At 35.0% G+C, this 16,330-nt stretch overlaps 1 protein-coding gene and 1 long non-coding RNA gene across 3 annotated transcripts; one reads left to right on the plus strand and one right to left on the minus strand.

The window, feature by feature from the left end:
• Nucleotides 1–384: 384 nt before the first annotated feature.
• LOC133198557 (uncharacterized) lies at nt 385–1,015 on the plus strand. The gene is made up of 3 exons (XR_009722491.1): nt 385–409; nt 510–723; nt 837–1,015. It is a non-coding gene; the product is annotated as an uncharacterized LOC133198557 (long non-coding RNA).
• Nucleotides 1,016–1,895: 880 nt separating this feature from the next.
• LOC133198558 (uncharacterized) lies at nt 1,896–5,173 on the minus strand. Of its 2 annotated transcripts, XM_061334634.1 has the most exons (4): nt 4,530–5,173; nt 4,131–4,213; nt 3,350–3,403; nt 1,896–2,541 (listed from the first exon to the last, which is right to left on the minus strand). In XM_061334634.1, the coding sequence occupies exons 1-4, from the start codon at nt 4,667–4,669 to the stop codon at nt 1,970–1,972; spliced, it is 849 nt and encodes a 282-aa protein (XP_061190618.1). In that variant the 5' UTR covers nt 4,670–5,173; the 3' UTR covers nt 1,896–1,969. The 2 variants fall into 2 exon arrangements, with proteins under 2 accessions (XP_061190618.1, XP_061190620.1); XM_061334636.1 differs by lacking the exon at nt 3,350–3,403.
• Nucleotides 5,174–16,330: the final 11,157 nt, after the last annotated feature.

Here is a 16,330-nt window from a genome sequence, read left to right on the forward strand (position 1 = left end):
GGCTTTGAAAAGATCATGGGTTTCCCTGGAGTTTTAGGGGCTGTCGACGGATGCCACATACAGATAAGAGCTCCACAAGAAAAATACCATCCCATGTCTTATCTGAACAGGAAACGGGACTATTCGGTTATATTACAGGTGAACATACAATTCGGTTTAAAAATACTATAAGGCAAACAACAGCACTTCTTAATCGCCTCCATGATTCCTGTGATTTAATTCATTCATTTACTTTTTAGGCTGTATGTGATCATACTTTACGGTTCACGGACATTCTATCCGGATGGCCTGGGTCAGTACATGACGCAAGAGTCTTCAAAAATTCACCCCTTTATGAAGCCAGCTGCAGTGAAAACCTTTTTCCTGGCGATACACATATTGTTAGAGATGCAGCATATCCACTGCAAAGGTTAATAAAAATTGACATTTATTTAAAGAAATGGGCAGATTATACTTTTTTGAAAACCATGTACATCATTTATGTTCAAGTTATTTGTATTACATTTCAGTTGGGTTTTAACACCGTATAAAGATACGGGGAATCTGGCAGAGTGTCAGAAAAGATATAACTTCATACATGCCAACACTCGTCAAACGATTGAAAGAGCCTTTGGTTTGTTGAAAGGAAAATGGAGGAGGCTGAGATTCCTGGAAATGACCAAACTTGAAGATGTCCCAAGTGTTATAACAGCAGCCTGTACACTTCACAATATGTGCATAGAGGTACCCCCCCCCCCCCCCAAACTTTGAAAAAAAAATCATCGTGAATTTTGGCATACGAAACACATGTAAAAATGAATCTTGCTCTTACTTGATTTCTTTTTTTTTTTTTACAGAACAATGAGAATGACCTGGACATGTGCAGTGATGCCAGTATCTTTCCTGATGCTCCAGCTGTGAGTGAGCCTTTGAACCAGAGTGGATCAGTAAAACGGAATGCCCTAGCCCAGTATTTCTGGTCTACCAACCGATATTAAATTCAACGAAATAAAGAAAACAATGCTAAATTTACAAATGTTTCCTTTTTTATTACAATTTAAGAAAAAAGCTTTTTATGTAACATTTACATTAAAACTTTTCCATAATCAGGATGATGCCTCCTGAAATTGTAGCTATTAAGTTAAATCCAATCCAATTTTTGGGTTGAAAAATCCTTAATTATCATCAATGAATGCATATACATACATGTATCAATGAACAACTAATAGTAGATTAACATCAATATTTACATGTGTTGACGTAAATTGAATGGACTTGTCTACACTATCAATAAACAATGGGTAATTATTGGGTAACAACTTCAATACTCACATGCCTCTAGACCATAAACTACTTACATACTAAGGTCAAAATTTCAAATTAATGTACCTACTTGAACAATAAAAAATGATTTGTTTGATGTACAACCTGTCACAAATATTATCTGTATAACAGTCCTTCGCATAATGAGAACATTAATAAATTATTTAAAGTGTGAGTTTTAAGATAATTATCAAAAGTACTTGTAACTTAAAAAGAAAAAAATAACAAAACTATCTACCAACACACCTTGAAAAATGATGGTCAGAGTACAATATAAAAATATGGATGGCTCTTGATGTATGAAAACATAACAAAATTTTCAGTATGTCTTTGTTTTTGAATATTACACAAAATTGCATTGTTTTGAAGAAGTGAGATAAACATTCTCTTCAGGTCTAAAGACCATAAACCGAGAATATAAACTTTAGTCAAAATTTCAAACCAATATATCTTTTGAAATAATTTTGATAATGAAACAAATGAAGCAAAATATTCAACATATGTTTGAATTAAAATGTTAGACAACATTGAAAATTTTTAAGCAAATACATTCAATAAAACTAAAAATATTAAAAAGCAAAATTTTGACTTTGATCAATTCTCAATTTATGGTCTTGGGGTCATGTATTTACTTATTTGATCTATGATATCAGAAAACACAATAAACTTATTTTTCAAGCAAAGACACTAATTTCTCCATAAGCACCAGCTTTCTTTCATTCACTCTCATCTGCTCCTCCTGAAACTTTCTCCTGTCATCCCTCACCTCAGTCAACAAATCTATTAACTCATCCTCCCTCTTACGCTTAGACACGTTCTTCACTTTCTCACACCCTACTTTAACACTCACTCTCTCATGCCCCTCCCCTTTCTCCCCCTTCTCACCACTAATAATACTTAACCTCTTACCCACACCAACAGATATTGTTTTTAATGGCGTTATTTTTGGATCATCACCCATAACCTCCATCATTTCTTCATAGAACTCCATGGACCGCCGTCTCTCACCAGACTTCTTATTCGCATCCTCTACTGCCTTATACTTGGCAGTAAGCTTGTTGAATTTTGATTGACACTGAAGCCAGTCACCAGTAAACCCATACTCTTCCTTCAATTTGGCTGCAATTTCTTTCCATAGAGCTTTATGGGTCTTCTTCTTTGAGGCAAACTCTGCATCCAACTCGCCTCTTAAATTGATGAGGCCTTTCGTGAGACAGTTGGTCCACGTTTGCTTTTCATCTACAAAATAGACAATTTTATAATCTCTTATAATGCGTGAAAATTAAATTCAACAAGCAAATTCAAAGAATTGTGGTCCCCCGCTTTCGGTGTCTTAGTAGATGGGATGCTGTTATTTATGTCATATCGTGTCAAATATGAACGCCCTATCATATGTCATTCTAAAGTAATCACCAAAGTTAACATTTTTGAAAATTAGGGCAAACATGATAGTCAAGGTCAAGGGGCAAAAAATCATAGCGTGCTTGGAAACTTTTTGTCACCAGTAGTGTACTTGTCAAATATGAAAGCTCCATCTCTTCTCAATCAAAATTATAAGAAAAGATAACATTTTGAAAAGTAGATCAAACATCATTGTCAAGGTAGCTGGGTCAAAAATCACGGTATATTTAGAAAGGTTTTACCACAGGTAATATACATTTGTAATATGAAAGCCCTATCTTTTATCAATAGTTATGACCAAGGTCAAAGATTTTAAGACAGACGGACTGACTGACAGACAGACAGGCTGACAGACGAATGCGATTTAATTTCCCCTTGCTTTAGCGAAAAGGGGGGGGGGGGAGGGGACAATGATATCAGTGAGAAAGAAAATATATTAATAGTATATGTACTGATATAAATAGAAGAGTCCAAATTTAGTGCCTAAAACTCTGTCCCAGGGGGCATGGAATATACAATTTATTTAGGAAGCTGTATGTTTTCTTTTTAAATATGGAATCCATTAAGTTTTCATTCTGTACAAACAGATTTCAAAAGCATTTTTCAAAATTTTATCTAACAGATTGTACAACAAGAAATGATGTACCTTGCACAGGTGTGGCAGGAGAAATATCTGTGACAGTTGTTTCATTTTCTTCCCCTATTGATACAAAAAATATTTATTAGAAATTTATATGCTATCTAATAAAAATGCAATCTATTCTGATCACTTCATTCATCTTTCAATGGCATACATGTTTGTTAATTAATTATTGAATTATTAGGAATTCATATAATGAATACATGGCAAAATTTTATAATTCAGTAATTGGTAAACAACACATGTATCAATTATTGTGCACACTTTTGGCATGAGTTACTTTTTTTTTTTAATAAATTGAGAATATATTCTCTGAACACTTATTTAGAATTGCAAAACAATGTATATTAAGGACAAATAACACAAACAAACTTTTTTTCAGAAATCAGCAATATTTCTCATAGATTAATATTCAAATAGGTAACCTGAATGATATTCCCTGGGTAAAGTGGAAGAATTTTGTAAGATTTTGTCACAATGTCAAAAATACCTGCAAAATTTTGTATAGAGTTTCATAGAAAACGATACAAAGTTGCTTACACATGTATAAGCACCAAAGAAAACTTATAATTTCTTTATATTTTAGGGATTGATTATTTATGTTATTTCCATTCATAATCAGTCAAAAAATATATATATATATATCAATCCATGCATCAAATTCTTGTTTGTGGTATGTACCCTTAAGTCAATTAACATGACTCTTAAATCATAAATTAAAAGAATAATTTTGAGGCATTACACCAAAATCCTTCCCACATGTATAAAGATTTCTTTACTTAGTTACCATGTGCAATTGCCACAGTGCTTGTTGCAGCTTTATGCATCGGCTGACAAGCAGCCCCCTGACCATGATGTGGTTCTTCTTCCCTGCAAATATTTTGAAAACTAGAGTGGTATTAAAAAATTTTGAACCTTCTAAATTCTGGTTATCCGTAGCAGTGTTTATTTCTTATCATTCTTATTGCTGCACAAAATTTCATATCTTAAATAAAACATCAATGAAAATCTGCATACTAATGACAACATATGCAAAATAATTAAAATTTAATTTAATATATTATGATTATTTTATTTACAATGTGAACATACCTTTTCCATTTGAAGTGTGTGAACTTTTACTTACTTTGTACTTACAGTTATTGTGAAAAAAATGTTAACTCGTCAAGACTTTAACGTAAAATACCTATACACAGTAGCCATGTTATCCTTAAGAATAAGGGGTTGTACTGGCGAATTTACTGGACAGTTATGTTGATTAAAGTGAGCTAACGAAAGAAATAACGAGTTGCATCCAGGACAATGCAGTAGCTCCAGAGACGCCATCGTCAACAAACAGATAAAACGTAAAAGACAAGATCTTCTTAATCCAGACAGGTGATATGACGCAATAAGCAGTCAAATATGACGTAAAAAGGTGGGAATACTTACCATGCGTTTTGCGTTTACTTACCAAAGGATATAAATAAACAACCGTTTATTCTATGTGTGGAGAAAATTCGGGGTGGTTGTACTTTACAGGTTGAATTTAAAAAAATCATATATAATTAACTATGAAACGGATACTTATCTTGAAATGTGTTGGTAGGTGTTCTCCAGAACTAATTTTTATGCATTGATGTTGTTATTGAGCATATTATGACCCATCTTAGGAAAAATCGCCGTTTTGTAGTATCTGTAAATCTCTTCTTGATGACTCGACGCCATATTGTTTCCTAATCGGCAATGGTAAAATGCGTGACCGCAATTGCCAGCCGGCAACGCGCGTTCCATTATCCGGCGTCGACGGCAACACCGGCAAATCCGGCGTTGCCTGTTTAATGGAAAGCGCCCCTAAATGTTAACGCTAATGTGACGTAGCATAACCAAACGTGACGTTGCACAACCCATACCATGACACATTTTAGGTAAAACCTATACATAATTTCCCGCGACCGGAAGTAATGGAAAATCTAATCTCTTATAAATAAGGTAAAACAATGATGTACAACAAATTTATAATATTTTAAACATATAATAATGATGAAGGAATCTTCCGGTCGGCAGAAATTAAGAATCACAAATAGATAAACACACATTTTAATAATAAACAGTCAAAAATCATTACATGTACGTCAAAATCGTTACAGTATTTTTGTTATCGTTGTCGTCGATCTCTCGTTCGTTAATTTTAATATTGTCTTTGAATTCTTCAAAAGAGTCTTCTTTTTCGCTGTCAGTTGAATCATTGAAGTACCTACCTTTTTAATAAGAGTGGGAAAAACTACAGACATCACTATCTGACGAGCATATGCTTCTTACTTCAATGCTGTCGTCATTAGAGTTTTCGTTAAAACTGTTGTCGTGATATTCGTACACAAAATCTTTCTCATTTGGTGAACAGTCTTGATCATCGTCAGTGGTATCCAAACTGGATTCTACGTCACCTTTTTTCTTACCATCGGATAGTAGCTTGACATCATTTGAATGCTTATCTGCATTCTCCATTCTCTCCTGACTAGTACTATTCTTATTGATATTCAAATCTTCGGTTTCATCGTTAATTGCATCTTCTCTGTGTTCTGTGTTCTCATTTTCCGTAATGATATCTTGATTTATCTCGCGATCACAAGAACTTGTGGTGGAATTGTTTTTAACTGACTCAGCGACCCCATCATCCAGGTCATCTTTCTTGCATTTTTTATCCTTGGTTTTGCTTATGTTATCTTCATTTATCTCAAAATATGTAAGAGTATTGCTGTACCTTTATTAAAAAATTTAAATCAAAATACTTATTTTTTCCATTATATACTTTACAAGCAACCTATAACAAATGTAATGTTCAATGAGAAATTCCACCTCTCACATGGGTGTAATCATCAAGCACTGGTCAAGTAGAATTTTGATAAAAGAAAATTGCATGTCAAATTAGAGAGAAATTAATGAGTTTAATGTGAGGAGATAACTGGTAGAGCATCTCTGATCAAGCAGGTGTTATCTATATCTCTTGGGAATTGGACAAGGATTAAAAAGTTCCTTTTGGCTAGCCTAACTTTCAAGATAAATTTGGTGTAAAGTAATTAAAACTAATTTGATATTGTATATTAATATTTTTTTATTTTAATTTTTATATATCTTTTTATATCTTTTAGAACAAATTGCAGAGTGTCATGTCTCACTAAGATGACAATTTTATAGACTAAAATTTAGAATAGAATAATTTGTTTTGATGTTTTATTAGGCTGTAGCATTGTTAATCAATCATGAAATATATAATAAACAAAGCTGTAACTTGTTAAACTCTAATACAACCATTTGAGAAATATATGATGTATCATTTGTTATAATTAAAACCTACTCCACAGGAGATGTATGTACTTCAAACATTATAAGGAATGGAAAAATCATTGACATCTTTATATCAAGGTTAACATGATTTTCATGCACTCTAAACTGTTTAAGACAAGTGAACAATATTTGACGGGCGTATCATGCTGTGGCGGGGTAGCATAGTTCCAGAGTCACACAATAAAAGCATATCTCCCACACACACAACACACACACTTTAAAAAACGTCTCGGACGCTCCGGGCATGTTTTTTTTTTCCTCTTTGCCTTCTCTTCCTTTCAAAATAGTTCTCAGTTTCTTAACGGTTGTTCTCTCTATCTCAATTTTAAAAACTGAACTCGGTCCAAACTACATCTGTAGCCTGTAGGACCTAAGGAATGATTATTGAATGAGAAATGCTAATTCAAGATATTTCTAACAGGGTGCAGTTTCTAGTAATTTAATTAAACAGTGTTCAGCGGCAGTGAAGGGTTAAAATAATAAACCTGACATCAATGTAGCGGCTAGAGACTGATATCACATTTCTGCCAACGAGAAAATTGGGTGTGATTTACTTGTATGCTTGAACAGTGATTGAACTCTTACAGATAACATAAGTAAAACAAGTATGAGATAAAGACTTGAATTTTTGTTGTTCAACATTCAATCAGTATTTTATTTTATTTTTTTACTTTTAGGTTTACAAGTCTTCTCGCTTTTTCTCTTTTTTTTTTGGGGGGGGGGGGGGGGGGAATAAAATTGAGAAAAATAGGATTTTAAAAAAATTATTTTTTAGTAAATTGTTACAATTTGAATCTTTTTGAAGAGCAAAAAAGATCTCGAGAGAGAAGGGTATTATTTTAAGAGAGAGAGAGAGTGATAAAAGAAAAGGGGTACTATATAAATATTATAAAATATACTCACCCGTTTCCCACTTTACTAAGACTTTTGTTCCATTCTGAGATTCTTGACGCCAACCTCCGAGTAATACAGCACGGATTGCTATGTTAAGCGACCCAAAAGAGGCTGCTCAAAATAAAATTGTGAATAAACAAAGCAGATATTAACCTCGAGGTTATGAGAACACCCATGCTGGACCCTTTTTTGTTACATTACAACAGATAACAAGTTACTCGCACAAATCTAAGTACCTAAAATAACATTTTTATTGATACATCTAAAGTAAATTCAGCGATGTGTCCTGTGGATCTAAGGCCAATAAAAAGTAAATATGTCAGCATAATATGGAGATTTATTTGTCAAAATACCTAGTATTTAAAAAATGTTATTAGTTCAATAATTAATATTTTTTAATTATTTATATTATAGCTAAAAAAAGTATATAATGAAAAACTACTTGACGTTTTCTAGAAGGCTGAGTGTGCAATACGCAACGAGTACATGTATGCCCCGAAACATTCCGAAGGCGAGTGTTCAATATCGCTCAACATTGGAAGTGACAGCTAGTTAAGATGTATCTATTTTCGGACAATAATTTAATAATTTTGTACCTCAATAACAACCTTTTTAATCAAATCATAAGGCTTGGCAGTGTCATTGGAAAGATGTGATATCGAACACTTCCAGGGCAGATGCTGGTATTCCACAGTTTCAGTGTAAATATCGACACTGAAAAATCCTCATTAGTTTTGAGTTATTGAATTAAAATAATACAAATCAATGGGGAAATGTTTTAGCTCTATATTAAGGGATTTACTGAACTTAAATTTAATCTCAACTTGATAAATAGCTCGTTATTTGCACAGCCCTTAACTCCCTAAAGCCATAAAGAGAGTACCTTTGAAAACATTTTATGTAAAGATGCCATTATGTTGAAAATGCAACCCTAAACATGTAAGAACTCAGTTACTTCAATGATGTCAACATTTGTATCCCAAACTTGCATTATATTACACAAAAAGTGCTAGTAGCTGAGTATATTACTACAGATATCTTGTAAACTTCAGTGCCAGATCATGTGGAGAAGTTAAGAGAATGCTTTCATCAGCAATACTTGTAGATATCAGCTTAGTTAGAATCCAGTCACTTCAATGATGTCAATATTTGTATTGCAAACTTTTCGCATGCCTCACGAAATATACTAGTGGCGGAAAGATAACAAAAGATAAACGTAAATCGTCAATCATGTTTTATGTGGAGAACCTTGAAGAAATTTCTAATTAGCTGTATCAGTAGATATCAGCTCTCTAAATACACAACTACTTGAAGGATGTCAATATTTTACCCCAAAATTAATCATATTTCACAAAAGGTACTAGTAGCGACAGATTTCTTGGTTTCTCAAGTCCCGGATCATGTGGGGAAGCTAAGAGAAAGTTTACATCAGCAATTTTAGTAGATATCAACTATATATGAACCCAGTTACTTCGATGATGTCAACATTTGTATCCCAAACTTGCATTATATTGCACTAAAAGTGCTAGTAGCTGAAGTTATCACTACAGATATCTTGGCAACTTCAGTGCAAGATGATGTGGAGAACCAAACAGGAAGTTTATTTCAGCAATATAAGTAGATGTTAGATAAATAAGAATCCATTTTCTTCAATGATATCAACATTTCTATCCCAAACATGCATTATATTACATAAAAAGTACGAGTAGCTGAGTATATCACTACAGATATCTTGGTAACTTCAGTGCCAGAACATCGGACGGAATAGATGTCTTCGAAATTTATAAAAGAAACGGCACACTGACGGTTTTTATAAGATATGACTAATTTAAAATGCATAATGATAGTATTAATCTGCAAGTAGAGATTAAAAGTATCATATTCTTATGAAAGATAATTTGACTAGCGAAACAAAAATACGAGATTGTATTCAATTTTTTTTAAATGCATTCAATACATTAATTTTATTTCCTTCAAATTAATATTTGTAATTTAGCCAGTTCTAGAAGTTACGTACCTTTACTCACATTGCAAGTCAGTTAGTCTAGTAGCTAGCTTTACTCACATGTCGTAACTAGTTACTAATAGCTAGCTTCATTCACATTTAAGTCAGATACTAGTAGCCAGTTACTAGTAGCTAACTTTACCCACCTATTGTAGCCAGTTACTAGTGGCCAACTTTACCCACTTGTCGTAGCCAGCTACTAATAGCCAGTTACTAGTAGCTAACTTTACATATCTTCTAATGAAAGCAATAACCCGTGAAAAATTTCGAGAAAATTCTTATTGAGAGACAGAAAAGAAAAGACGATGAACAAAAAGCGAAAGAGGCGTGGAAGAAACAGAGAAAAAAAGAAGAAAGCTAAAGAGGAGAAAAAAGTCAGGAAGCAGAAGGAACGAGAGATGAAAAAAATCTCAAGAAAATAAAAACAAGAAAAAAAAAGTTGCAAAAAAGATGGCCAAAAAACGAGGGAACACTGAAACTTCTGAGAGTGATGAGGAACCTCCAATAGCAGACAGTGATGATGAAGATTGATTGCCTTTACCCGGCACTTAGGGCCATGAGCAGTGAGGACTCTTTATCGTGCCAACCCCTACCCTGACACGGGGTCTCGGGTATTAAGGTCTCTTCCGAATAACCCGCAACTTTCACTTCAAAGTGCCGAGCGCCTGGCGAAGAAACAGTTGCTACCTATTTTTAGCTCACCTGAGCTGAAAGCTCAAGTGAGCTTTTCTGATCACCCGTTGTCCGTCCGTCCGTCTGTAAACTTTTCACATTTTCAACTTCTTCTCAAGAACCACCGGGCCAATTTTAACCAAACTTGGTACTAAGTATCCTTGGGTAAAGGGGGGTTTAAATTGTTAAAATAAAGGGCCAAGTCCCCTTACAAGGGGAGATAATCAAGAAAAGACAAAAATAGGGTGGGGTCATTAAAAAAATCTTCTTCTCAGGAACCACTGGGCCAAAATAGCTGAAACTTTTGTGGAAGCACCCTGGGGTAGTGTAAATTTTAAATTGTAAAAATCATGACCCCCGGGGGTAGGGCGGGGCCACAATAGGGAATCCAAGTTTTACATTGAAATATATAGGGAAAATTTTTAAAAATCTTCTTCTCAAGTACCACTGGGCCAGGAAAGCTGAAACTTATGTGGAAGCAAGCATCTTGGGGTAGTGTAGATTCTAAATTGTTCAAATCATGACCCACGGGGGTAGGGCGGGGCCACAAAAGGGAATCCAAGTTTTACATTGAAATATAAAAAGAAAAATCTTTAAAAATCTTCTTTTCAAGAACCACTGGACCAGAATAGCTGATACTTACGTGGAAGCATTCTGGGGTAGTGTAGATTCTAAATTGTAAAAATCATGACCCCCGGGGGTAGGGCGGGACCACCATAGGGAATCCAAGTTTTACATTGAAATATATAAGAAAAATCTTTAAAAATCTTCTCAAAAACCACTGGACCAGTATAGCTAATACTTATGTGGAAGCATTCTGGGGTAGTGTAGATTCTAAATTGTAAAAGTCATGACCCCCGGGGTAGGGCGGGGCCACAATAGGGAATCCAAGTTTTACATTGAAATATATAAGAAAAATCTTTAAAAATCTTCTCCTCAAGAACCACTGGACCAGAATAGCTGAAACTTTTGTGGAAGCATCCTGGGGTAGTGTAGATTCTAAATTGTTCAAATCAAAACCCCTCGGGGTAGGGCGGGGCCACAATAGGGAATGCAAGTTTTACATTGAAATATATAAGAAAAATCTTTAAAAATCTTCTTTTCAAGAACCACTGGACCAGAATAGCTGATACTTACGTGGAAGCATTCTGGGGTAGTGTAGATTCTAAATTGTAAAAATCATGACCCCCGGGGGTAGGGCGGGACCACCATAGGGAATCCAAGTTTTACATTGAAATATATAAGAAAAATCTTTAAAAATCTTCTTCTCAAGAACCACAGGGCCAGGAAAGCTGAAACTTATATGAAAGCATCCTGGGGTAATGTAGATTCTAAATTGTAAAAATCATGACCCCCGGGGGTAGGGCGGGGCCACAATAGGGAATCCAAGTTTTACATTGAAATATATAGGGAAAATCTTTAAAAATCTTCTTCTCAAGAACCACAGGGCCAGGAAAGCTGAAACTTATATGAAAGCATCCTGGGGTAATGTAGATTCTAAATTGTAAAAATCATGACCCCCGGGGGTAGGGCGGGGCCACAATAGGGAATCCAAGTTTTACATTGAAATATATAGGGAAAATCTTTAAAAATCTTCTTCTCAAGAACCACTGGGCCAGGGAAGCTGAAACTTATGTGGAAGCAAGCATCTTGGGGTAGTGTAGATTCTAAATTGTTCAAATCATGACCCCCGGGGGTAGGGCGGGGCCACAAAAGGGAATCCAAGTTTTACATTGAAATATATAAGAAAAATCTTTAAAAATCTTCTTTTCAAGAACCACTGGACCAGAATAGCTGATACTTACGTGGAAGCATTCTGGGGTAGTGTAGATTCTAAATTGTAAAACTCATGACCCCCGGGGGTAGGGCGGGACCACCATTGGGAATCCAAGTTTTACATTGAAATATATAAGAAAAATCTTTAAAAATCTTCTCAAAAACCACTGGACCAGTATAGCTGATACTTATGTGGAAGCATTCTGGGGTAGTGTAGATTCTAAATTGTAAAAGTCATGACCCCCGGGGTAGGGCGGGGCCACAATAGGGAATCCAAGTTTTACATTGAAATATATAAGAAAAATCTTTAAAAATCTTCTCCTCAAGAACCACTGGACCAGAATAGCTGAAACTTTTGTGGAAGCATCCTGGGGTAGTGTAGATTCTAAATTGTTCAAATCACAACCCCTCGGGGTAGGGCGGGGCCACAATAGGGAATGCAAGTTTTACATTGAAATATAAAGAAAAATCTTTAAAAATCTTCTCCTCAAGAACCACTGGACCAGAATAGCTGAAACTTTTGTGGAAGCATCCTGGGGTAGTGTAGATTCTAAATTGTTCAAATCAAAACCCCTCGGGGTAGGGCGGGGCCACAATAGGGAATGCAAGTTTTACATTGAAATATATAGGAGAAATCTTTAAAAATCTTCTTCTCAAGAACCACAGGGCCAGGAAAGCTGAAACTTATATGAAAGCATCCTGGGGTAATGTAGATTCTAAATTGTACAAATGATGACCCCCGGAGGTAGGGCGGGGCCACAATAGGGAATCCACGTTTTACATTGAAATATATAAGAAAAATCTTTAAAAATCTTCTTCTCAACAACCACTGGACCAGAATTGTTGATACTTATGTGGAAGCATCCTGGGGTAGTGTAGATTCTTAATTGTTCAAATCATGACCCCCGGGGCTAGGGCGGGCCCACAATAGGTATTGCAAGGGGGAAATCTGGTAAAGAACAGCATGGCCAAAGTTACTCAGGTGAGCGATGTGGCCCATGGGCCTCTTGTTTATCGACTTAGGTCAGTCGCGTCGAATAATATTCGAATCTTTGTAAAAGGATTATATTCATTCAGTATAATATTTATCCAAAATTAACAGGATTACCTGTAATTTATGTGTTAATTAATTTTTTCAAATTTTGTTCCCGCTCAAAATATCGTATGTACCGGCATGGGGACTCGTAAAAGCCGAACATGTGCTTTTGAGGGATCAGCATGTGAGTTTTTATAATGGATCCAGTTTACAGAGATATTTCTGATAATTATCTCAATGCTAAATTTCGAGTCCTATCTCTTTCTATATAACTTTCCCGTTTCTACACAGTCAACAGTTATATGATACAGACCTACTGTCACCAATTTAATTAAAGTCATCTGTTGAAATTTTTTTTAACAACATCACACCGGAATACACAATTTTCCTCCTGTGCAAGACTTTCTACCTAGCAGGAGGTGTCAGATGGGGACATGGTATAAAAATAGTTTCGTAAAAATGTTTCTAGACATCAAGATACATTTGTAGAGCGATAGCCTGATAAAAGAAGCTAATGCTGGATGATTTATGGCAAAATATGACATATTTTTAGACTCCCAAATCTAAAATCTCTTTTGGCGAGTCCAGGTTTATTTCAGTTTGAATTTTAAGGGTTTTTATAATTGATCAATATTTTCAAAACTTGTTAAATTAGAATTTCGTTTTGATAGCCTAGTAATCGGGAAGGTATGAGGTTTACTATGAAATACTTTTTTGACGGAATTTACACCACACTGAAAGAGATAAGTTTATTAACTAGACCATCAATCCTAGTGATGAGTCTCTGGTACCGTATACATTACAGAAAAGGGGGCATGATATTTCACTGCAAAGATTGTTAAAAGCTAGAGGGGTTTGATTTTAAGAGGGTACGTTGTTCTGCATTTTCCTGTTTTCCGAAATCAAGTTGGGAATAGTGCTTTACTAAGTGACCCGGGGAGTTGCAATTTCAGCAAACAATTTTATATTTGTGCCGACAAGTTATAGATAAATGGACTATTTCATTACTGAAGAAATATGTATTTACATTTCTATGCATATTCAAACGACGCATTTTAGTGATCAAAGCATGTGAATATCACGTTTTACGAAGAGTTGATGTTCGGATAACTGAATTGGATTCTTCCTAAACAGGCTGAGTCTCATGGGGAATTGTTTTCATCATGGCGGGATATAAACAAAGAAATTCTCGGGGGATAGAGTTCATACAATAAGTAATCATCAAAATAAATACCGTGTATGAATATATTTCCCACACATGTAGTTGTAATTTTGCTCGGTTCAATCGTTCATCTGCTGGTGTTATTCTGCAGAGCAAGGTCGTTATTGCCAGAGCGATTGTCCACTGGGCTGACCAGTCTGCCATATTACCCTATCCAATCCTCAATCATCTGTGAGATTCATTATTCTATTCCATGCCTGGCGTCTCCATATGAGTGAAAAATTCTCGAGAGGGACGTTAAACAACAAACATTCAATCAATCTATTCCATGCCAATATCTTTAAAAAATAAGCAATTTTGACCACTTCCTGTTTGGCCGGATTTGACGTCATTCGACCTCTTTTTGATGGTCACACTAGCTGCTACTTGTTATTTTAAATAACTTTGCTTCTTTGATGTGTTACAAATTCTCAATACTTCTTGAGCTATTGAGAGAAAAAAATTTCGGCCCCTCTAGACCCCTTATTTTTGGGGCCAGCCCCATTTCAATGATATTGTTTGAAAGATTTTGTAATTCTGCACTACTTTTGTTTTGAATGTTTTAACAAAATATTTTCAAGTAAAAAGATATTGTAGAAAAAGTAGAAATTTTGAATTTCTCGATATGCCTTTATTCGGGCCAAAGCGAGCGTCGGCGTGCAGCAATTCCGTGAAAATGAAATACGTTTGTCATATTTACATATTTTGTTCTGTTCTTACATTGCTGAAAATCTCAAATTTTTATCGTAAGCCGGAGTGAAAAATTCTCGAATGGGACGTTAAACAATATACAATCAATCAATATCTTAAGCCTTTTTTGAGAAGTGATGTCATCAAAAAAATATATATATACATGTATGTCTGAATTTTTAATGTTGTATCAGACTTGAAAGTTTCATGAAAATCGAGCGAGCCGTGTCCGAGAACTCAAGTGCACAAAATCGATAAGAAAAAGAAATAATAAAAACTGTTTGAAAAGAAACCTAAGAATAACAAGAAGGTCGTCCGCTGAAGACGGAAGACCTTAATAATAATAGTGAAAAAGAAACAGAATAATGAGAGGGTTTTCCGCTGAAGACGGAAGACCTTAACTACTGTCCTTCAATCCTTTCTACCGTGAAGTGCAATGGGGATGGTACACGTCTATGAAATATGGAGTTTTAGAATAGTTTTCAAGCTCAAGTCCATTTAAACAATACATCAGTAGCAGAGCAAACATAAACCCCCAAAAATATCAGAGATGGGATCAGGTGTCATGGAGGAATGAGCATTCCCCGCCGACCGTTGACACCCCCGTCTGCTGAGCAGCTCTTTGTCATAATCCGGAAAAACGGAAAAATCCGTATACAATTCAGTGTGTAATTATGGCCTAACAATTAGTATGAAAAACGTCAGTCATCATTTGAATTATGGGATATTCTACCTTAGCGCTTGACAAACAACAAAATTAAAAGGGTAAAATTATTGCATTTTACTATACCAAAGCGCACTTCTTTATTTTCACTCAAATGTATTAACAAGTTAAAGCGTTTATATTAGAATAATTTGCAGATTTCTTTTTTCACTCAAATTAGCTAGATCATTTTGATGAATGAAAGATAAATTTATCTTCAATAAATGTCTGACAATCTAGACTCGTGCAGCGCTCCTTGACGTTTTTTTTTTTTTTTATAAAATCAAGAAGTAGATACAAGCTTATTATCAGGAGTGAAGAGGAGCGTTGTAGATCATAATTATCAGGGATCTCAGAAAGTATATTGTTCATATGAACTTATAAACTGCAATTTAAAAAAAATGCTAGATCATTTTCGAAATGGTCTGATTCTTAGCACATCAATAATAAAACTCAATAAATCTGCAGAAATTTAACTATCTAAAAATGAGTAATTTTCGACATAGTCTATTAAATAATGCCCAGGAATTGATGATGATATATTTGGCATCGAATCCTAAGTTCCATTACCAATCATTATCGCTCGCGTGGCGCAGTGGTTAGAGCGTTCGCTTTAGAGCCGTGAATAAAGAGTTAAACCTTATGTCACGGGTTTGAATCCCATTGTGGGACTTGCAGACCGT

The sequence above is a fragment of the Saccostrea echinata genome, unplaced genomic scaffold, assembly GCF_033153115.1.
Source record: "Saccostrea echinata isolate AGI-Se365-2 ecotype Australia unplaced genomic scaffold, CSIRO_AGI_Sech_v1 ptg000033l, whole genome shotgun sequence".
NCBI lineage: Eukaryota > Metazoa > Mollusca > Bivalvia > Ostreida > Ostreidae > Saccostrea > Saccostrea echinata.

Coding starts and splice junctions, on each gene's coding strand:
- LOC133198558 (XM_061334634.1), bottom strand. CDS start 4,669: ATGGCGTCTCTGGAGCTACTGCATTGTCCTGGATGCAACTCGTTATTT. Junction 4,214..4,529: donor AACATGGCTACTGTGTATAG/GTATTTTACGTT, acceptor AAATATTTGCAG/GGAAGAAGAACCACATCATG. Junction 2,542..3,349: donor TCCTGCCACACCTGTGCAAG/GTACATCATTTC, acceptor TCTATTTTGTAG/ATGAAAAGCAAACGTGGACC.